General features: G+C 41.5%; 1 protein-coding gene across 1 annotated transcript in view; it reads right to left on the bottom strand.

Moving 5' to 3' along the window:
* Positions 1-23,830, bottom strand: part of LOC139749885 (uncharacterized) — a 230,545-nt gene that overhangs the window by 98,957 nt on the left and 107,758 nt on the right. Inside the window, exon 5 of the mRNA XM_071664267.1 lies at positions 5,292-5,380. Within this exon, the coding sequence (XP_071520368.1) occupies positions 5,292-5,380 (89 nt within the window). The remainder of the gene's footprint in view (positions 1-5,291; positions 5,381-23,830) is intronic.

Below are 23,830 nucleotides of genomic sequence, written 5' to 3'. Positions count from 1 at the left end.
TTTACAATGATGAGCAGAATAACAGGAAATACATGAACAGTAATTTGTGCATTTACAACGTATGCTAAACTTTTGGTTCTTTCCATCCCTATGAACATTCTTCAGGGTGTTTATGGGAGTAGCACAGCATTGGTATTAGGAAACTGAGTTTGGTGAGGTGTGTGTGTGTTGAGAGAGAGAGAGAGAGAGAGAGAGAGAGAGAGAGAGAGAGAGAGAGAGAGAGAGAGAGAGAGAGAGAGAGAGAGAGAGAGAGAGAGAGAGTGAGAGAGAGAGAGTGAGAGAGAGAGAGTGAGAGTGAGAGAGTGTGTGTGTGTGTGTGTGAATGGGAGCAGGGTTACTGGGTTCAGTGGGGTTGAGGGACAAGTCAATTGGGAGGTAAGTTTGAATGGAGAAAAACTGGGGAAGCAAAGTGTTTTAGATATCTGGGAGTGGATTTAGTAGTGGAGGGAACCATGGAAGCAGAAGTGAGTCACAGGGTGGGGGAGGGGGTGAAGGTTCTGGAAGTGGTGAAGAATGTAAGGAAGGCCAGAACGTTATCTCGGAGCAAAAATGGGTATGTTTGAAGGAATAGTGGTTCCAACAATGTTACATGGTTGAGAGGCATGGGCTATAGACAGGGTGGTGCAGAGGAGGGTGGATTTGTTGGAAATGAGATGTTTGAGGACAGTACGTGGTGTGAGGTGGTTTGATCGAGTAAGTAGTGAAAGGGTAAGAAAGATGTGTGGTAATAAAAAGAGTTTGGCTGAGAGAGCAGAAAACGGTGTACTGAAATGGTTTGGTCACATGGAGAGAATGAGGGAGGAAAGGTTGACAAAGGGGATATATGTGTCAGAGGTGGAGGGAACGAGAAGTAGACCAAATTGGAGGTGGAAAGATGGAGTGAAAAAGATTTTGAGTGATCAGGGCCTGAACATACAGGAGGGTGAAAGGTGTGCAAGGAATAGAATGAATTAGAATAATGTGATATACTGGGGTCGCATGCTGTCAATGGATTGAACCAGGGTATGTGAAGCGTCTGAGGTAAACCAAGAAAAGTTTTGTGGGGCATGGATATGGAAAGGAAGCTGTGGTTTCGGTGCATTACACATGACTGGTAGAGACGTAGTGTGAATGAATGCGGCCTTTGTTGTCTTTTCCTAGAGATACCTCACGTGTGTGCGTGGGGAGGGGGTGCCATTTCATGTCTGGTGGGTTGGTGATGGGAATGGATGAAGGCAGCAAGTATGAATATGTACATGTGTATATATGTCGGAAAGGATCACAATGTTGCATGTGATCAAGTATATTCCTATGAGTCCACGGGGAAAATTAAATACTTTAAGTTCCTAAAGTGCACTTTCGTGTAGTAATCACATCATAAGGGGAGACACAAGAAAGAAATATAAGTCAGCTAATATACAATGAAGAGATGTAGCTAGGATGCCATTTGGTAAATGTGTTTACCAAATGGCGTCCTAGCTATGTCTCTTCGTTGTATATCAGCTGACTTAGATTTCTTTCTTGTATCTCCCCTGGTGTGATTATTACACAAAAGTGCACTTTGCGATCTTATCTGGTTTCATTTTCCCCATGGTCTCATAGGAATATGTATATCTCTGGGGATAGGGGAGAAAGAGTACTTCCCACGCATTCCTCAAGTGTCATACAAGGTGACTAAAGGGGACAGAAGCGGGGGGCTGGAAACCCTCCCCTCCTTGTATTTCAACTTTCTAAAAGGGGAAACAGAAGAAGGAGTCACACGGGGAGTGCTCATCCTCCTCGAAGTATCAGATTGGGGTGTCTACATGTGTGTGGATGTAACTAAGATGAGAAAAAAGGAGAGATAGGTAGTATGTTTGAGGAAAGGAACCTGGATGTTTTGGCTCTGAGTGAAATGAAGCTCAAGGGTAAAGGGGAAGAGTGGTTTGGGAATGTCTTGGGAGTAAAGTCAGGGGTTAGTGAGAGGACAAGAGCAAGGGAAGGAGTAGCACTACTCATGAAACAGGAGTGGTGGGAGTATGTGGTAGAGTGTAAGAAAGTAAACTCTAGATTGATATGGGTAAAACTGAAAGTTGATGGAGAGAGATGGGTGATTATTGGTGCATATGCACCTGGGCATGAGAAGAAAGATCATGAGAGGCAAGTGTTTGGGGAGCAGCTGAGTGAGTACACGTGCTAGTAGTTTTGATGCACGAGACCAGGTTATCATGATGGGTGATTTGAATGCAAAGCTGAGTAATGTGGCAGTTGAGGGAATAATTGGTGTACATGGGGTCTTCAGTGTTGTAAATGGAAATGGTGAAGAGCTTGTAGATCTATGTGCTGAAAAAGGACTGGTGATTGGGAATACTTGGTTTAAAAAGACAGATATACATAAGTATATGTAAGTAGGAGAGATGGCCAGAGAGCATTATTGGATTACGTGTTAATTGATAGGCACGTGAAAGAGAGACTTTTGGATGTTAATGTGCTGAGAGGTGCAACTGGAGGGATGTCTGATCATTATCTTGTGGAGGCGAAGGTGAAGATTTGTAGAGGTTTTCAAAAAAGAAGAGAGAATGTTGGGGTGAAGAGAATGGTGAGAGTAAGGTAGTTTGGGAAGGAGACTTGTGTGAGGAAGTACCAGGAGAGACTGAGTACAGAAAGGAAAAAGGTGAGATCAAAGGACGTAAGGGGAGTGGGGGAAGAATGGGATGTATTTAGGGAAGCAGTGATGGCTTGCACAAAAGATGCTTGTGGCATGAGAAGCGTGGGAGGTGGGCAGATTTGAAAGTGTAGTGTGTGGTGTGATGAAGAAGTAAGATTATTAATGAAAGAGAAGAGAGAGCCATTTGGACAATTTTTGCAGGGATATAATGCAAATGACTGGGAGATGTATAAAAGAAAGAGGCAGGTTAAGAGAAAGGTGCAAGAGGCAAAAAAATGAGAGTTGGGGTGAGAGTATCATTAAATTTTAGGGAGAATAAAAAGGTGTTTTGGAAGGAGGTAAATAAAGTGCGCAAGACAAGGGAACAAAGGGATCATCAGTGATGGGGGATAATGGGAGGTGATAACAAGTAGTGGTGATGTGAGAAGGAGATGGAGTGAGTATTTTGAAGGTTTGTTGAATGTGTTTGATGATAGAGTGGCAGATATAGGGTGTCTTGGTCGAGGTGGTGTGCAAAGTGAGAGGGTTAGGGAGAATGATTCGATAAACAGAGAAGAGGTAGCAAAAGCTTTGTGGAAGATGAAAGCCGGCAAGGCAGCAGGTTTGGATGGTATTGCAGTGGAATTTATTAAAAAAGGGGGTGATTGTATTGTTGAATGGTTGGAAAGGTTATTTAATGTATGTATGACTCATGGTGAGGTGCCTGAGGATTGGCGGAATGCTTGCATAGTACCATTGTATAAAGGCAAAGGGGATAAAAGTGAGTGCTCAAATTACAGAGGTATAAGTTTGTTGAGTATTCCTGGCAAATTATATGGAAGGGTATTGATTGTGAGGGTGAAGGCAGGTACAGAGCATGAGACTGGGGAAGAGCAGTGTGGTTTCAGAAGTGGTAAAGGATGTGTGGATTAGGTGTTTGCTTTGAAAAATGTATGTGAGAAATACTTAGAAAAGCAAATGGATTTGTATGTAGCATTTATGGATCTGGAGAAGGCATATGATAGTTGATAGAAATGCTCTATGAAAGGTATTAAGAATATATGGTGTGGGAGGCAAGTCGTTAGAAGCAGTGAAAAGTTTTTATTGAGGATGTATGGCACGTGTACGTGTAGGAAGAAAGGAAAGTGATTGGTTCTCAGTGAATGTTGGTTTGTGGCAGGGGTACGTGATGTCTCCATGGTTGTTCAATTTCTTTATGGATGGGGTTGTTAGGGATGTGAATGCAAGAGTTTTGGAAAAAGGGTAAGTATGCAGTCTGTTGTGGATGAGAGAGCTTGGGAAGTGAGTCAGTTGTTGTTCGCTGATGATACAGCACTGGTGGCTGATTCGTGTGAGAAACTGCAGAAGCTGGTGACTGAGTTTGGTAAAGTGTGTGAAAGAAGAAAGCTGAGAGTAAATGTGAATAAGAGCAAGGTTATTAGGTACAGCAGGGTTCAGGGACAAGTCAATTGGGAGGTAAGTTTGAATGGAGAAAAACTGGAGGAAGTGAAGTGTTTTAGAAATCTGGGAGTGGATTTGGCAACGGATGGAATCATGGAAGCGCGTGGTAGCACTAGGAAACGACAACAAAGGCCACATTCGTTCACACTCTGTCTCTAGCTGTCATGTATAATGCACCGAAACCATAGCTCCCTTTCCACAACCAGGCTCCACAAAACTTTCCATGGTTTACCCCAGATGCTTCACATGCCCTGGTACAATGCATTGACAGCATGTCGACCCAGTATACCATATCATTCCAATTCACTCTATTCCTTGCACACCTTTCACCCTCCTGCATGGTCATGTCCCTATCGCTCAAAATCTTTTTCACGCCATCCTTCCACCTCCAATTTGGTCTCCCATTTCTCCTCATTCCCTCCACCTCTGACACATATATCCTCTTTGTCAATCTTTCCTCACTCACTCTTTCCATGAGACCAAACAATTTCAAAACACCCTCTTCTGCTCTCTCAACCACACTCTTTTTATTACCACACATCTCTCTTACCCTTTCATTACTTACTCGATCAAACCACCTCACACCATATATTGTCCTCAAACATCTCATTTCCAACACATCCACCCTCCTCTGCACAACTCTATCTATCGCCTATGCCTCGCAACCATATAACATTGATGGAACCACTATTCTTCATACCCATTTTTGCTTTCTGAGATAATGATCTCGCCTTCAACACATTTTTCAATACTCCCAGAACTTTCGCCCCCTCCCCTACCCTGTGACTCACTTCCGCTTCCATGGTTCCATCCGCTGCCACATCCACCCACAGATATTTAACACATTTCACTTCCTCCAGTTTTTCTCCATTGAAACATACTTCCCAATGACTTGTCCCTAAACGCTACTGTACCTAATAACCTTGCTCTTATTCACATTAACTCTCAGCTTTCTTCTTTCACACACTTTACCAAACTCAGTCACCAGTATCTGCAGTTTCTCACCCAATTCAGCCCCCAGTGCTGTATCATCAGCGAACAGCAATCTAACATATCCCTGCATATATAAAATCTAAATACACCAGTCACCTAGCCATAAGAAGCCATTAAAACAACCTGAAAAGAATTCCAGTCAATATCATATTATCTTTCAAGGATCATAAAAAAATGACTATACGGATTATGAGTTACATCTAAACGGTACAGTGTTCCTCAGGAAACTCACCTTTTCTTAGAGGATAAGTATGAATACAGAGCTATGTAAGACACCTTCTCCTCTTCATTTGCTGGTTGGAAACGAACCACAAGGATCTCCTAGAGCAAAAATGATAAAATCAAAACATTAGAAAGTAAATTCTTTTATCAGTAAAATATTTTTATTATTATTTTGCTTTGTCCCTGTCTCCCGCGTTAGTGAGGTAGCACAAGGAAACAGACGAAAGAATGGCCCATAGCACCAAAATACACATGTATATACATACATATCCCTGGGGATAGGGGAGAAAGAATACTTACCACGTATTCCCTGCGTGTCGTAGAAGGCGACTAAAAGGGGAGGGAGTGGGGGGCTGGAAATCCTCCCCTCTCAATTTTTTTTAATTTTCCAAAAGAAGGAACAGAGAAGGGGGCCAGGTCAGGATATTCCCTCAATGGCCCAGTCCTCTGTTCTTAACGCTACCTCGCTAACGCGGGAAATGGCGAATAGTTTGAAAAAAAAAAATATACATACACGTCAACACACGCAAATATACATACCTATACATCTCAACGTATACATATATATACACACACAGACATATATATATATATATATATATATATATATATATATATATATATATATATATATATATATATATATATATATATGTAGGTTTGCGGCAGGGGTGTGTGATGTCTCCATGGTTGTTTAATCTGTTTATGGATGGGGTTGTTAGTGAGGTGAATGCAAGAGATTTGGAAAGAGGGGCAAGTATGAAGTCTGTTGGGGATGAGAGAGCTTGGGAAGTGAGTCAGTTGTTGTTCGCTGACGATACAGCGCTGGTGGCTGATTCATGTAAGAAACTGCAGAAGCTGGTGACTGAGTTTGGTAAAGTGTGTGAAAGAAGAAAGTTAAGAGTAAATGTGAATAAGAGCAAGGTAATTAGGTACAGTAGGGTTGAGGGTCAAGTCAATTGGGAGGTAAGTTTGAATGGAGAAAAACTGGAGGAAGTAAAGTGTTTTAGATATCTGGAAGTGGATCAGGCAGCGGATGGAACCATGGAAGCGGAAGTGGATCATAGGGTGGGGGAGGGGGCGAAAATCCTGGGAGCCTTGAAGAATGTGTGGAAGTCGAGAACATTATCTCGGAAAGCAAAAATGGGTATGTTTGAAGGAATAGTGGTTCTAACAATGTTGTATGGTTGCGAGGCGTGGGCTATGGATAGAGTTGTGCGCAGGAGGATGGATGTGCTGGAAATGAGATGTCTGAGGACAATGTGTGGTGTGAGGTGGTTTGATCGAGTAAGTAATGCACGGGTAAGAGAGATGTGTGGAAATAAAAAGAGCATGGTTGAGAGAGCAGAAGAGGGTATTTTGAAATGGTTTGGGCACATGGAGAGAATGAGTGAGGAAAGATTGACCAAGAGGATATATGTGTCGGAGGTGGAGGGAACGAGGAGAAGTGGGAAACCAAATTGGAGGTGGAAAGATGAAGTGAAAAAGATTTTGTGTGATCGGGGCCTGAACATGCAGGAAGGTGAAAGGAGGGCAAGGATTAGAGTGAATTGGATCGATGTGGTATACCGGGGTTGACGCACTGTCAGTGGATTGAATCAGGGCATGTGAAGCGTCTGGGGTAAACCATGGAAAGCTGTGTAGGTATGTATATTTGCGTGTGTGGACGTATGTATATACATGTGTATGGGGGTGGGTTGGGCCATTTCTTTCGTCTGTTTCCTTGCGCTACCTCGCAAACGCGGGAGACAAAAAATATATATATATATATATATATATATATATATATATATATATATATATATATATATATATATATATATATCTTTCTTTCTTTTAAACTATTTGCCATTTCCCGCGTTGGCGAGGTAGTGTTAAGAACAGAGGACTGGGCCTTTTTTGGAATATCCTCACCTGGCCCAGCCTCTGTTCCTTCTTTTGGAAAATTAAAAAAAAAAACGAGAGGGGAGGATTTCCAGCCCCCCGCTCCCTCCCCTTTTAGTCGCCTTCTACGACATGCAGGGAATACGTGGGAAGTATTCTTAATCCCCTATCCCCAGGGATAATATATACATATATATATATATATATATATATATATATATATATATATATACACACATGTACATAATTCATAGTCTGCCCTTATTAATTCCCATCGCCACCCTTCCACACATAAAATAACAACCCCCTTCCCCCTCATGTGTGCGAGGTAGCACTAGGAAAAGACAACAAAGGCCACTTTCGTTCACACTCAGTCTCTAGCTGTCATGTAATAATGCACCGAAACCACAACTCCCTTTCCACATCCAGGCCCCACAAAACTTTCCAGGGTTTACCCCAGACGCTTCACACGCCGTGGTTCAATCCATTGACAGCACATTGACCCCGGTATACTACATCATTCCAATTCACTCTATTCCTTGCACGCCTTTCACCCTCCTGCATGTTCAGGCCCCGATCATTCAAAATCTTTTTCACTCCATCTTTCCACTTCCAATTTGCTCTCCCACTTCTCCTCGTTCCCTCCACCTCTGACACATATATCCTCTTGGTCAATCTTTCCTCATTCTCTCCATGTGACCAAACCACTTCAAAACACCCTCTTCTGCTCTCTCAACCACACTCTCTTTATTACCACACATCTCTCTTACCCTATTATTGCTTACTCAATCAAACCACCTCACACCACATATTGTCCTCAAACATCATAATATTCTAGTATGGACTTTTTCTCTTTAATATCATAAAGAAATATGTAAAAATTTACAGAACATAAAAGAACAGAAAGGGTATGCTCATAATTTCTTCTGTCAGTCAGTCATTAACTAGTGGCTGGCACTTCAAAAGCCATTCAATTACTACAAAGAATAAAAGTTATGGATGAAAATATATTTAATATTAACCAACTGACTGTGACATGCTGGACATACATAGATACACCCATGTGCAGAGAAATTTTGATAAATCAAAGGGCCATATACGTATATGTACATATATGTATCATATTTTGCTTTAGGAATTGATAATGACTTGTCCCTGAGTAGGAAAGAGTTAAATGTTACAGTAACTCCCCTGACCATATCAAGAAAGTCAAAATATGCTTATGTATAAGGGGGAAATTCTTGTTAGCACTACTATATGCATATGTGTACTTGTGAGTTCTCTTTTTCTAAATTTTATATTTCTTTATTTTCATTATTACATTTGGGTTCTCTAGGGTTTCAATCAACACAAATCAGTCTGTCCATATATCTGTTTTTGGTGAGTATATATTACCACTGATACATATACATATTGATCGAGTAAGTAACGTAAGGGTAAGAGAGATGTGTGGAAATAAAAAGAGCGTGGTTGAGAGAGCAGAAGAGGGTGTTTTGAAATGGTTTAGGCACATGGAGAGAATGAGTGAGGAAAGATTGACCAAGAGGATATGTGTCGGAGGTGGAGGGAACGAGGAGAAGTGGGAGACCAAATTGGAGGTGGAAAGATGGAGTGAAAAAGATTTTGTGTGATCGGGGCCTGAACATGCAGGAGGGTGAAAGGAGGGCAAGGAATAGAGTGAATTGGATCGATGTGGTATACCGGGGTTGACGTGCTGTCAGTGGATTGAATCAGGGCATGTGAAGCGTCTGGGGTAAACCATGGAAAGCTGTGTAGGTATGTATATTTGCGTGTGTGGACGTGTATGTATATACATGTGTATGGGGGTGGGTTGGGCCATTTCTTTCGTCTGTTTCCTTGCGCTACCTCGCAAATGCGGGAGACAGCAAAAAAAAAAAAAAAAAAAAAAAAATTTCAAACAATGCAGAAATCTTTCCAGGAATGTCATTTCAGACCACATTTTCTTTTATTTACTTTACTCTATTGTGATTGGTTCCCAGTGAATGTCGGTCTGCAGCAGGGGTACATGATGTCTCCATGGTTGTTTAATTTGTTTATGGATGAGGTGCAGTCTGTTGTGGATAAGAGGGCTTGGGAGGTCAGTCAGTTGTTGTTCACTGATGATACAGTGCTGGTGGCTGATTCAAGTGAGAAACTGGTGAAGTTGATGACTGAGTTTGGTAAAGTGTGTGAAAGAAGAAAGCTGAGAGTAAATGTGAATAAGAGCAAGGTTATTAGGTTCAGTAGGGTTGAGGGACAAGGCAATTGGGAGGTAAGTTTGAATAAAGAAAAACTGGGGGAAGTCAAGTGTTTTAGATATCTTTGGGAGGTAAGTTTGAATAAAGAAAAACTGGGGGAAGTGAAGTGTTCTAGATATCTGGGAGTGGATTTGGCAGCGGATGGAACCATGGAAGCGGAAGTGAGTCACAAGGTGGAGGAGGGGGCAAAGGTCCTGGGAGCATTGAAGAATGTGTGAATGGTGAGAACATTATCTCGGAGAGCAAAGATGGGTATGTTGGAAGGAATAGTGCTTCCAACAATGTTATAAGGTTGTGAGGCATGGGTAATAGATAAGGCTGTGTGGAGGAGGGTGGATGTGTTGGAAATGAAATGTCTGAGGACAATATGTGGTGTGAGGTGGTTTGATTAAGTAATGAAAGAGTAAGCGAGATGTGTGGTAATAAAAAGAGTGTGGTTGAGAGAGCAGAAGAGGGTGTGTTGAAATGGTTGGGACACATGGAGAGAATGAGTGGGGAAAGATTGACAAAGAGGATATGTGTGTCAGTGGTGGAGGGAAGAAGCAGGAACCAAATTGGAGGTGGAAGGATGGAGTGAAAAAGATTTTGAGCGATTGGAGCCTGAACATACAGGAGGGAAAAGGCGTGCACGGAATAGAGTAAATTGGAACAATGTTGTAAACCGAGGAGGCTGTGCTGTGAATGGATTGAACCAGGGCATAGGAAGCATCTGGGGTAAACTATGGAAAGTTTTGTGGGGCCTGAATGTGAAAAGGATGCTGTGGTATTGGTGCATCACACATGACAGCTAGAGACAGAGTGTGAACAAATGTGGCATTCTTTATCTGTTTCTGGCACTACCTCACAGGCGGGCTGGCGGGCGGGAGGGCAGGGTGGGGTGGGGCAGGGGATGATGATGATACTGATGCTATTTCGTGTGTGGTAGGGTGGCAATGGAAATGGATGGAGGCAGCAAGTATGGATATGTACATGTGTATATATGTATATGTCTGTGTATGTATATGTATGTATATGTGCACCTGTGGGCGTTTATGTATATACATATGTGTGTGGGTGGGTTGGGCCATTCCTCATCTGTTTCCTTGTGCTACCTCGCTGATGCGGGAGACGGAGGTTAAGTATAAAATAATAACTTATGTAAGTCCAAATTGTCTGTCTATTGTACCTGAAGGTAAACAGTACTAGTATTATATTGTAACTATACTGAGAAAACGTATATCTGCTAGAGAAACTAAAGGAAAAGATAAATTTTTGGTAAATGCTGCATATTGCTTTCACTTCCACACATCTACAAGAGGTCCTATAATGGTAAGCTATTTGTTTATTTACTCCCTCCAAAGTCTTTTTCATTACATACATGATTATCATTTTCAATACTTCATATCCATAATCTTCAAGCAATGGCCATAATATATAAACACCGTTTGCACTTAACATTTGATTTCTAACATATATACATATATGCTTTCTGTAGATACCAACTAGCTAAATGAGGTGATAAGCTAAAAAAAAATAAGACATGTTCTTAACTACATCTGAGGAAAATACAAGGTAGGGTATAGAATTGTGTTACAGAGCATGGATGGAATGAACCAAAAATAGTGTGGATTAAAGGGAAGATTGGAATTGTCAGGTATGCATGGGTATGTGTATATAAGTCTGTGAATGTGAATACTGTGTAAGGTAAGGGTCAAATGAAGCATTCTTTAAAAATTTGAACTGTTGCATAAGTGGGTTTGAGAAGGAGAGGAAAGAATTTGTAATGGATGATATGAATGTGAAGGTGGGATGTGATGAATTTTGCAAGATAGTTGGTAATTGGGAAGTTCCTGCAGTAAATGAGAATGGAAATTATCCTGTGTATGTCTGGGCAGAGAGGGGTATATCCACTGCAAACAACTTTCTCCTGCAGAATATCATATATACATGGATTAGAAATGATGAAAGAAGAACAAAAGAATTTGACTGACTATGTGGCAGTGGATGAAAGGTTGAGGAATGCTTTGCTGGATACTGTTTTGAGGGGATTTTTTGGTGACTGACCATTTTGAAGTTCTTGTGGAGGTAAGGATCAGGGAGAAGTGGAAGTATGGCGTAAGGAAGAATAAGGTAAAAATATTGGCAGGGAGATGATGAATCAGAAGGAATGCATAGAGGAGTATGGAAGAAGGTTAACAGAAAATTTCAATGAAAGTGCAGTTAATGTAGGGATGCAGTTATGTGTAAATGAGGTGTTGAGAATGTTTAGGGAGACTATTAAAGATTGTCATTCTATACCCTTCCTTGCATTTTCCTCAGATGTAGTTAAAAACATGTCTTATTCTCTTTTTAACTTATCATCTTCATTTAGCTAGTTGTTATCTCCAGAAAGCAACAAGTTTAGCAACTACAGAAATGATCGCAAGGCATCAACCTCCTAATCATCTTCTGGTCAAACACTTTATCAACTGTCTAGTAATAATTTATTAATTTTTTCTCCCCATTTCAGTCCACACAGACGCTCTTCTATGAAGGAAACTGTTGTGTTTCTTTCAGATATTCATAATAAAGATTAGTGTGGTTCAATATTTTTTATATATTTCATTTTGCTTTGTCGCTGTCTCCTGCGTTTGCGAGGTAGCGCAAGGAAACAGACGAAAGAAATGGCCCAACCCACCCCCATACATATGTATATACATACACGTCCACACAAGCAAATATACATACCTATACATCTCAATGTACACATATATATACACACACAGACATATACATATATACACATGTATATAATTCATACTGTCTGCTTTTATCTATTCCCATCGCCACCTCGCCACACATGGAATAACATCCCTCTCCTCCCTCATGTGTGTGAGGTAGCGCTAGGAAAAGACAACAAAGGCCCCATTCGTTCACACTCAGTCTCTAGCTGTCATGTAATAATGCCCAAAACCACAGCTCCCTTTCCACATCCAGGCCCCACACAAGTTTCCATGGTTTACCCCAGATGCTTCACATGCCCTGATTCAATCCATTGACAGCACATCGACCCTGGTATACCACATCGATCCAATTCACTCTATTCCTTGCCCGCCTTTCACCCTCCTGCATGTTCAGGCCCCAATCACTCAAAATCTTTGTCGCTCCATCTTTCCACCTCCAATTTGGTCTCCCACTTCTCCTCGTTCCATCCACCTCCGACACATATATCCTCTTGGTCAATCTTTCCTCACTCATTCTCTCCATGTGCCCAAACCATTTCAAAACACCCTCTTCTGCTCTCTCAACCACACTCTTTTTATTTCCACACATCTCTCTTACCCTTACATTACTTACTCAATCAAACCACCTCACACCACATATTGTCCTCAAACATCTCATTTCCAGCACATCCACCCTCCTGCGCACTACTCTATCCATAGCCCACGCCTATTATACCACAAAGTATGAAAAAAATCACACAAAAAAATAAAGTTCAAATATTTCTGTCACAGAACCAGCATCTGTCAAAGCAGAATCTAAGGACTTGAACAAAAGCTGTTTGGATACATATCGTGCAGACAGCCAAGGCCAGCTAATCCTCTTGTCCATTTTCATTGTCTAAGTACTGCAACTGAATCATCAATTTCAGAACTGTCAGTCATTTATTTCACCTTTCACTGTTTCTTCTTCATTCTCTAGCTCACTGAGTATTATAACCAGGATATCAAAAATTATTCTGCTATCACCAAGAGTGTGGGAGAGTGTTGTAAAGAGCATGGATGGAATAGATCAAGGAGAGTGGGGGCAAAAGAAAAGACTGGGATTGTGAAGTATGCATGGGCATGTGCATATGCAGCTATGAATATGAAAACTGTATGAGGCATGGATGAAATGAAGCTTCTCTGGAGAAATCTGAATGACTGTATAAATGGTTTTGAGAATGAGAGAAACATGAGTGCACTGGGTGATATGACTGTGAAAAAGGGATGTGATGAAATTGATGAGATAGTTGGTAAATTGGGAGTGTCTGGAGTAAATGAGAATGGAAGTTATCTTCTGGATATTTGTGCTCAGAAGGGTTTACTCCTTGCAAATACCTTTTTCCAGCACAACATGATCCACAGATCTACATGAATGAGGAATGGTGAAAAGAAGAACAAAAAGCTTTGATTGACTATGTGCAATGGATGAAAGATCGATAAAGGCCATGCTAGATGCTAGAGTTGTGAAAAGATTCTTTGAAGACTTACCATTTAACAGTTCTTGTGAGGATGAGGATCAGGAAGCAGGGGTATGGTATAAGGAAGAATGGAGCAGTAAAAGTGTTGGCAAGAGAGATGAATCAGAAAAAATGCAGGAAAAAGTATGAAAGGAAGGTAACTGAAAGCTTAGATGGATGTGAAGTGAACGTAGGGATGCAGTCATGTGTGACTGGGGTGTGTAAAATGTTTAGAGTAATACTATCTAAGGTTGTAAAATTAGCAGTTGGATACAAAGTTGTGAGGTATAGGAATAAAAAAGGCAATGGATGATGGACAAAACAGATGGACATGCTGTGGAAAAGAAAAAGGCATTTGGTAGACTGCTCAATAGGAATGTACCAGTGGAAGTTCAGCAATGGAGTAGAGAAGAATATCAAATATGTAAGCAGAATCTAAAAAAAAAACTGATAGAGGAAAGCAAAGAGTGAGTAGATGAAGATTTTGGGAGAATGTTAAGATAAAAGTTTTGGGATAATAAGAAACTAAACTGGATGGAGGTGAAAAAGGAAAGAAGTGGATGTTGCTGAATCAAAAGAAAGAAGTGAAAGGAAGACAGAAAGAGAAATTGGAAGAACTGATGAATGTGGAAGAAGGGGAGGCAACAGCTGTTACATGCATACATATGGAGGATGAGAGGAAGAGGATAAAAGTGCAAGGGCCTATGACAAAATTAGAGGTAAGAAGGGCAATAATGAGGCTAAAGGTAGCAAAGGCACCTGGATTGGGTGGAATTACAGGTGAAATGCTGAAGTATGCAGATGAAAGTGTGACAGAGTGGATGTATCTGTTAAGTAAATTAGCATGGAAACAGAAGGTTGTGCCTGAGGGTTGGGTGAGAGCTATTATTGTTCCTTTATTCAAAGGATAAGGTGCTATGGATGTATGTAGCAATTATAGGGGAATAAGTCTGTTAAGTATACCAGGAAAAGTGTGTGTGCAAGGATGTTAATTGATAAAAGTGATGGAAGCGACTGAATGCAAAATAAGTGATGACCAAGGGGGTTTTAGGAAAAGTAGGGGATGTGTGAAACAGACTTTTGTGATACAGATGACCATGGAAAAGTGTTTAGTAAAAGGTAAGAAGTTGTATGCAGCATTCATGGATCTAGAGAAAGCATATGGGCACATGGGAGAGTCAAGTGGAATGCTTGATGGGATATGCTAAGGATATACTGTATTGGAGGACAACTGTTGGATAGTGTGAAAGCCTTCTAAAGAGAAGCAAATGAATGTGTATGAGTGGATGGAGAGTTGAGCAAAGGTTTTGGGATACATGCAGGTGTGAGGCAGGGCTATGTGATGTCATTATGGCTTTTTGATGTATATGTATATGGATGGAGCAATAAGAGAGATGAAAGCACAACTAGGGAAAAGGGGTGCAGAGATGGAGTATGGTTGTATCCCTGGGGATAGGGGAGAAAGAATACTTTCCACGTATTTCCTGCATGTTGTAGAAGGTGACTAAATGGGGTGGGAGCTTGAAACCTTCACCTCGTCTTATTTAAATTTCTAAAGGGGGAAACAGGGAATGCTCATCCTCCTTAAAGGCTCAGATTGGGGTGCCTGAATGCGTGTGGATGCAACCAAGATGAGAAGAAAGGAGAATCAGGTAGTATGTTCGAAGAAAGAAACATGGATGTTCTGGCTCTAAGTGAAACGAAGTTCAAGGGTAAAGGGGTAGAATGGTTCGGGAAAGTCTTACAAGTAAAGTTTTCAAGGGTTGATGAGAGGACAATAGCTAAGGAAGGAGTAGCACTACTCCTGAAGTGGGATTTCTGGAGCATGTGAAAGAGTGTAAGAAAGTAAATTCTAGATTGATGGGGGTAAAAGTGAAACTGAATGGAGAGAGATGGGTGATTACTGGTGCATATGCACCTGGGCATGAGAAGAAAGACCATGAGAAGCAAGTGTTTTGGGAGCAGCTGAGTGAGTGTGTCAGCAGCTTTGGTGCACTAGACTGGGTATTAAAGATGGGTGATTTAAATGCAAAGATGAGTACTGTGGTAGTTGAGGGCATAATTGGCATACATGAGGTATTCAGCATTTTGAAAGGAAATGGTGAAGAGCTTGTGGATTTGTGATTGGAAATACCTGGCTTAAAAAGAGAGATTATCTTATCATTACAATTTGTTGCTATCTCCCGCGTTAGTGAGATAGTGCAAGAAAACAGATGAAAGACTGGCCCAACCCACCCACATACATATACACACATGTCCACACACACACATATACATACCTATACATTTCAATGTATACATATACATACATACACAGACATATGCAAAAGTGAGTAATGTGGTTGTTGAGGGAATAATTGGTGTTCATGGGGTGTTGTGCTGTAAATGGAAATGGTGAAGAGCTTGTAGATTTGTGTGCTGGAAAAGGACTGGTGATTGGGAATACCTGGTTTAAAAAGAGAGATATACATAAGTATACGTATGTAAGTAGGAGAGATAGCCAGAGAGTGTTATTGGATTATGTGTTAATTGATAGGCACATGAAAGAGAGACTTTTGGATGTCAAATGTGCTGAGAGCTGCAACTGGAGGAATGTCTGATCATTATCTTGTGGAGGCGAAGGTGAAAATTTGTAGAGGTTTTCAGAAAAGAAGAGAGAATGTTGGGGTGAAGAGTGGTGAGAGTAAGTGAGCTTGGGAAGGAGGCCTGTGTGAGGAAGTATCAAGAGAGACCGAGTGTAGAATGGAAAAAGGTGAGAGCAAAGAACGTAACGGGAGTGGGGGAGGAATGGGATGTATTTAGGGAAGCAGTAATGAATTGTGCAAAAGATGATTGTGGCATGAGAAGCGTGGGAAGTGGGCAAATTAGAAAGGGTAGTGAGTGGTGGATGAAGAGGTAAGATTATTAGTGAAAGAGAAGAGAGGCATTTGGATGATATTTGCAGTGAAATAGTGCAAATGACTGGGAGATGTATACAAGAAAGAGGCAGGAGGTCAAAAGAAAGGTGTAAGTAGTGAAAAAGGGGGCATTTGAGAGTTGGGGTGAGAGAGTTTCATTAAATCTTAGGGAGAATAAAAACATGTTTTGGAAGAAGATATATAAAGTGTGTAAGACAAGAGAACAAATGGGAACATCAGTGAAGGGGGGTTACTGGGCTGGTAATAACAAGTAGTGGTGATGTGAGAAGGAGATGGAGTGAGTATTTTGAAGGTTTGTTGAATGTGTTCGATGATAAGAGTGGCAGATATAGGGTGTTTTGGTCGAGGAAGTGTGCAAAGTCAGAGGGTTAGGGGGAAGGATATGGTAAACAGAGAAGAGGTAGTGAAAGCTTTGCAGAAGGTGAAAGCTGGCAGGTTTGGATGGTATTGTAGTGGAATTTATCAAAAAAAGGGGTGACTACGTTGATGACTTGTTCGTAAGGAAGTATAAGTTTGTTGAGTATTCCTGGGAAATTATATATTTTTTTCATTTTTTTATTACACCTTGTCACTGTCTCCTACGTTGGTGAGGAAGCGCAAGGAAACAGATGAAAGAAAGGCTCAACCCACCCACATACACATGTACATACATACAAGTCCACACATGCACATATACATCTCAACGTATACATATATATACACACAGACATATACATATATATACACATGTACATAATTCATACTATCTGCCCTTATTCATTCCCATTGCCACGCCGCCACACATAAAATGAAAAACCCCCTCCCCGCGCACGTGTGCGAGGTAGCGCTAGGAAAAGACAACAGAGGCCACATTCGTTCACACTCAATTCTCTAGATGTCATGTATAATGCACCGAAACCAAAGCTCCCTTTCCACATCCAGGCCCCACAAAACTTTCCATGGTTTACCCCAGACGCTTCACATGCCCTGGTTAAATCCACTGACGGCACGTCGACCCCGGCATACCACACCGTTCCAATTCACTCTATTTCTTGCATGCCTTTCACCCTCATGCATGTTCAGGCCCCTATCACTCAAAATCTTTTTCACTCCATCTTTCCACCTCCAATTTGGTCTCCCACTTCTCCTCGTTCCCTCCACCTCCGACACATATATCCTCTTGGTCAATCTTTCCTCACTCATTCTCTTCATGAGACCAAACCATTTCAACACACCCTCTTCTGTTCCCTCAACCACACTCTTTTTATTACCACACTTCTCTCTTACCCTTACATTACTTACTCGATCAAACCACCTCACACCACACATTGTCCTCAAACATCTCATTTCCAGCACATCCACCCTCCTGCGCACTACTCTATATATAGCCCAAGCCTCGCAACCATATAACATTGTTGGAACCACTATTCCTTCAAACATACCCATTTTTGCTTTCCGAGATAATGTTCTCGACTTCCACACATTCTTCAAGGCCCCCAGAATTTTCGCCCCCTCCCCCACCCTATGATTCACTTCCGCTTCCATGGTTCCATCCACTGCCAAATCCACTTCCAGATACCTAAAACATTTCACTTCCTCCAGTTTTTCTCCATTCAAACTTACCTCCCAGTTGACTTGTCCCTCAACCCTACCGTACCTAATAACCTTGCTCATATTCACATTTACTCTCAGCTTTCTTCTTTCACACACTTTACCAAACTCAGTCACCACCTTCTGCAGTTTCTCATCTGAATCAGCCACCAGCGCTGTATCATCAGCGAACAACAACTGACTCGCTTCCCAAGCTCTCTCATCCACAACAGACTGCATACTTACCCCTCTCTCCAAAACTCTTGCATTCACCTCCCTAACAACCCCATCCATAAACATATTAAACAACCATGGAGACATCACGCATCCCTGCCGCAAACTAACATTCACTGAGAACCAATGACTTTCCTCTCTTCCTACACGTACACATGCCTTACATCCTCGATAAAAACTTTTCACTGCTTCTAACAACTTACCTCCCACACCATATATTCTTAATACCTTCCACACAGCATCTCTATCAACTCTATCATATGCCTTCTCCAGATCCATAAATGCTACATACAAATCATTAAATTTTAGGGAGAATAAAAAGATGCTTTGGAAGGAGGTAAATAAAGTACATAAGACAAGGAAACAAATGGGAACATCAGTGGAGGGGGCTAATGGGGAGGTGGTAACAAGTAGTGGTGATGTGAGAAGGAGATGGAGTGTGTATTTTGAAGATTTGTTAAATGTGTTTGATAATAGAGTGGTAGATGTAAGGTGTTTTGGTCGAGGTGGTGTGCAAAGTGAGAGGGTTAGGGAGAATGATTTGGTAAACAGAGAAGAGGTAGTGGGGGCTTTGTGGAAGATGAAAGCCAGCATGGCAGTGGGTTTGGATGGTATTGCAGTGGAATTTATTAAAAAAGGGGGTGACTGAATTGTTGACTGGTTGGTAAGGTTATTTAATGTATGTATGACTCATGGTGAGGTGCCTGAGGACTGGCGGAATGCTTGCATAGTGCCATTGTACAAAGGCAAAGGGGATAAGAGTGAGTGCTCAAATTACAGAGGTATAAGTTTGTTGAGTATTCCCGGGAAATTATATGGGAGGGTATTGATTGAGAGGGTGAAGGCATGTACAGAGCATCAGACTGGGGAAGAGAAGTGTGGTTTCAGAAGTGGTAGAGGATGTGTGGATCAGGTGTTTGCTCTGAAGAATGTATGTGAGAAATACTTAGAAAAACAAATGGATTTGTATGTAGCATTTATGGATCTGGAGAAGGCATATGATAGAGTTGATAGAGATGCTGTGTGGAAGGTATTAAGAATATATGGTGTGGGAAGCAAGCTGCTAGAAGCAGTGAAAAGTTTTTATCAAGGATGTAAGGCATGTGTACGAGTAGGAGGAGAGGAAAGTGATTGGTTCTTAGTGAATGTCGGTTTGCGGCAGGGGTGTGATGTCTCCATAATTTGTTTTTGGATGGGATTGCTCTTCCCCAGTCTGATGCTCTGTACATGCCTTCACCCTCTCAATCAAAAACCTTCCATATAATTTCCCAGGAATACTCAACAAACTTATACCTCTGTAGTTTGAACACTCACCTTTACCCCCTTTGCCTTTGTACAATGACACTATGCATGCATTCTGCCAATCCTCATGCACTTCAGCATGAGCCATACATACACAGAATACCTTCACCAACTAGTCAAGAATGCAGTCACCCCCTTTTTTTAATAAATTCCACTGCAATACCATTGAAACCCGACGCCTTGCCGGCTTTCATCTTCCGCAAAGCTTTCACTACCTCTTCTCTGTTTACCAAATCATTCTCCCTGATCCTCTCACTTCACACACCACCTCGACCAAAATATCCTATATCTGACACTCTATCATCTACACATTCAAGAAACCTTCAAAATATAAATCTTCAAAATAATAATCATAATAATATTTATTCCCTGGGGATAGGGGAGAAAGAATACTTCCCACGTATTCCCTGCGTGTCGTAGAAGGCGACTAAAAGGGGAGGGAGCGGGAGGCTGGAAATCCTCCCCTCTCGTTTTTTTTTAATTTTCCAAAAGAAGGAACAGAGAATTGGGCCAGGTGAGGGTATTCCCTCAAAGGCCCAGTCCTCTGTTCTTAACGCTACCTCGCTAATGCGGGAAATGGCGAATAGTTTGAAAGAAAAGAAAAGAAAGAAAATATTTATTTATTTTTTTATTTATCTATTTTGCTTTGTCGCTGTTTCCCACATTAGCGAGGTAGCGCAAGGAAACAGACGAAAGAACGGCCCAACCTACCCACATACACATGTATATACATACACATCCACACACGCAAATATACATACCTATACATCTCAATGTATACATATATATACACACACAAACATATACATATATACACATGTACATAATTCATACTGTCTGCCTTCATTCATTCCCATCAACACCTCACCACACATGAAATAACAACCCCCTCCCCCTCATGTGTGCTAGGTAGAGCTTTCTACATCCAGGCCCTACGGAACTTTCCATGGTTTACCCCAGACGCTTCACATGCCCTGGTTCAATCCATTGACAGCACGTTGACCCCAGTATACCACGTCGTTCCAATTCACTCTATTCCTTGCATGCCTTTCACCCTCCTGCATGTTCAGGCCCCGATCACTCAAAATCTTTTTCCTCCATCTTTCCACTTCCAATTTGGTCTCCCACTTCTCCTCATTCCCTCCACCTCTGACACATATATCCTCTTGGTCAATCTTTCCTCACTCATTCTCTCCATGTGACCAAACCATTTCACAACAACCTCTTCTGCTTTCTCAACCACACTCTTTATATTACCACATATCTCTCTTAACCCTATTATTACTTACTTGATCAAACCACCTCACACCACATATTGTCCTCAAACATCTCATTTCCAGCACATCAACCCTCCTGCGCACAACTATATCCATAGCCCACGCCTCGCAACCACACAACATTGTTGGAACCACTATTCCTTCAAACACACCCATTTTTGCTTTCTGAGATAATGTTCAAGACTTCCACACATTCTTCAACGCTCCAAGAATTTTCGCCCCCTCCCCCACCCTATGATTCACTTCCGCTTCCATGGTTCCATCCGCTCCCAATTGACTTGACCCTCAACCCTACTGCACCTAATACCCTTGCTCTTATTCACATTTACTCTCAGCTTTCTTCTGTCACACATTTTACCAAACTCAGTCACCAGCTTCTGCAGTTTCTCACATGAATCAACCAACAGCGCTGTATCATCAGCGAACAACAACTCACTCACTTCCCAAGCTCTCTCATCCACAACAGACTGCATACTTGCCCCTCTCTCCAAAACTCTTGCATTCAACTCCCTAACAACCTCATCCATAAACAAATTAAACAACCATGGAGACATCACACACCCCTGCTGCAAACCTATATTCACTGAGAACCAATCACTTTCCTCTCTTCCTACACGTACACATGCCTTACATCCTCGATAAAAACTTTTCACTGCTTCTAACAACTTGCCTCCCACACCATATATTCTTAATACCTTCCACACAGCATCTCTATCGACTCTATCATATGCCTCCTGCAGATCCATAAATGCTACATACAAATCCATTTGCTTTTCTAAGTATTTCTCACATACATTCTTCAAAGCAAACACCTGATCCACACATACTCTACCACTTCTGAAACTACACTGCTCTTCTCCAATCTGATGCTCTGTACATGCCTTCACCCACTCAATCAATACCCTTCCATATAATTTCCTAGGAATACTCAACAAAATTATACCTCTGTAATTTGTAATAAAAATAATAATAATAACAATAATAATAATAATAATAATAATAATAATAATAATAAGTCAATAATAATAATAAGTTAACTTTCTAAAATGGGAAACAGAAGAAGGAGTCACGCGGGGAGTGATCATCCTCCTCGAAGGCTCAGAGTGGGGTGCCTAAATGTGTGTGGATGTAACCAAGATGTGAAAAAAGGAGAGATAGGTAGTATGTTTGAGGAAAGGAACCTGGATGTTTTGGCTCTGAGTGAAACGAAGCTCAAGGGTAAAGGGGAAGAGTGGTTTGGAAATGTCTGGGGAGTGAAGTCAGGGGTTAGTGAGAGGACAAGAGCAAGGGAAGGAGTAGCAATACTCCTGAAACAGGAGTTGTGGGAGTATGTGATAGAATGTAAGAAAGTAAATTCTCGATTAATATGGGTAAAATTGAAAGTTGATGGAGAGAGGTGGGTGATTATTGGTGCATATGCACCTGGGCATGAGAAGAAAGATCATGAGAGGCAAGTGTTTTGGGAGCAGCTGAATGAGTGTGTTAGCGGTTTTGATGCACGAGACCGGGTTATAGTGATGGGTGATTTGAATGCAAAGGTGAGTAATGTGGCAGTTGAGGGAATAATTGGTATGCATGGGGTGTTCAGTGTTGTAAATGGAAATGGTGAAGAGCTTGTAGATTTATGTGCTGAAAAAGGACTGATGATTGGGAATACCTGGTTTAAAAAGTGAGATATACATAAGTATACTTATGTAAGTAGGAGAGATGGCCAGAGAGCGTTATTGGATTACGTGTTAATTGACAGGCGTGCGAAAGAGAGACTTTTGGATGTTAATGTGCTGAGAGGTGCAACTGGAGGGATGTCTGATCATTATCTTGTGGAGGCTAAGGTGAAGATTAGTATGGGTTTTCAGAAAAGAGGAGTGAATGTTGGGGTGAAGAAGGTGGTGAGAGTAAGTGAGCTTGGGAAGGAGACCTGTGTGGGGAAGTACCAGGAGAGACTGTGTACAGAATGGAAAAAGGTGAGAACAATGGAAGTAAGGGGAGTGGGGGAGGAATGGGATGTATTTAGGGAATCAGTGATGGATTGCGCAAAAGATGCTTGTGGCATGAGAAGAGTGGGAGGTGGGCTGTTTAGAAAGGGTAGTGAGTGGTGGGATGAAGAAGTAAGAGTATTAGTGAAAGAGAAGAGAGAGGCATTTGGACGATTTTTGCAGGGAAAAAATGCAATTGAGTGGGAGAAGTATAAAAGAAAGAGACAGGAGGTCAAGAGAAAGGTGCAAGGGGTGAAAAAAAGGGCAAATGAGAGTTGGGGTGAGAGACTATCAGTAAATTTTAGGGAGAATAAAAAGATGTTCTGGAAGGAGGTAAATAGGGTGCGTAAGACAAGGGAGCAAATGGGAACTTCAGTGAAGGGCGTAAATGGGGAGGTGATAACAAGTAGTGGTGATGTGAGAAGGAGATGGAATGAGTATTTTGAAGGTTTGTTGAATGTGTCTGATGACAGAGTGGCAGATATAGGGTGTTTTGGTCGAGGTGGTGTGCAAAGTGAGAGGGTTAGGGAAAATGATTTGGTAAACAGAGAAGAGGTAGTAAAAGCTTTGCGGAAGATGAAAGCCGGCAAGGCAGCAGGATTGGATGGTATTGCAGTGGAATTTATTAAAAAAGGGGGTGACTGTATTGTTGACTGGTTGGTAAGGTTATCTAATGTATGTATGACTCATGGTGAGGTGCCTGAGGATTGGCGGAATGCGTGCATAGTGCCATTGTACAAAGGCAAAGGGGATAAGAGTGAGTGCTCAAATTACAGAGGTATAAGTTTGTTGAGTATTCCTGGTAAATTATATGGGAGGGTATTGATTGAGAGGGTGAAGGCATGTACAGAGCATCAGATTGGGGAAGAGCAGTGCGGTTTCAGAAGTGGTAGAGGATGTGTGGATCAGGTGTTTGCTTTGAAGAATGTATGTGAGAAATACTTAGAAAAG

Source organism: Panulirus ornatus, chromosome 8, assembly GCF_036320965.1.
Source record: "Panulirus ornatus isolate Po-2019 chromosome 8, ASM3632096v1, whole genome shotgun sequence".
In the NCBI taxonomy this organism is placed as follows: domain Eukaryota; kingdom Metazoa; phylum Arthropoda; class Malacostraca; order Decapoda; family Palinuridae; genus Panulirus; species Panulirus ornatus.
Note: the sequence above shows the minus strand (reverse complement) of the source record. Positions and strands in the feature narration are given on the sequence as shown.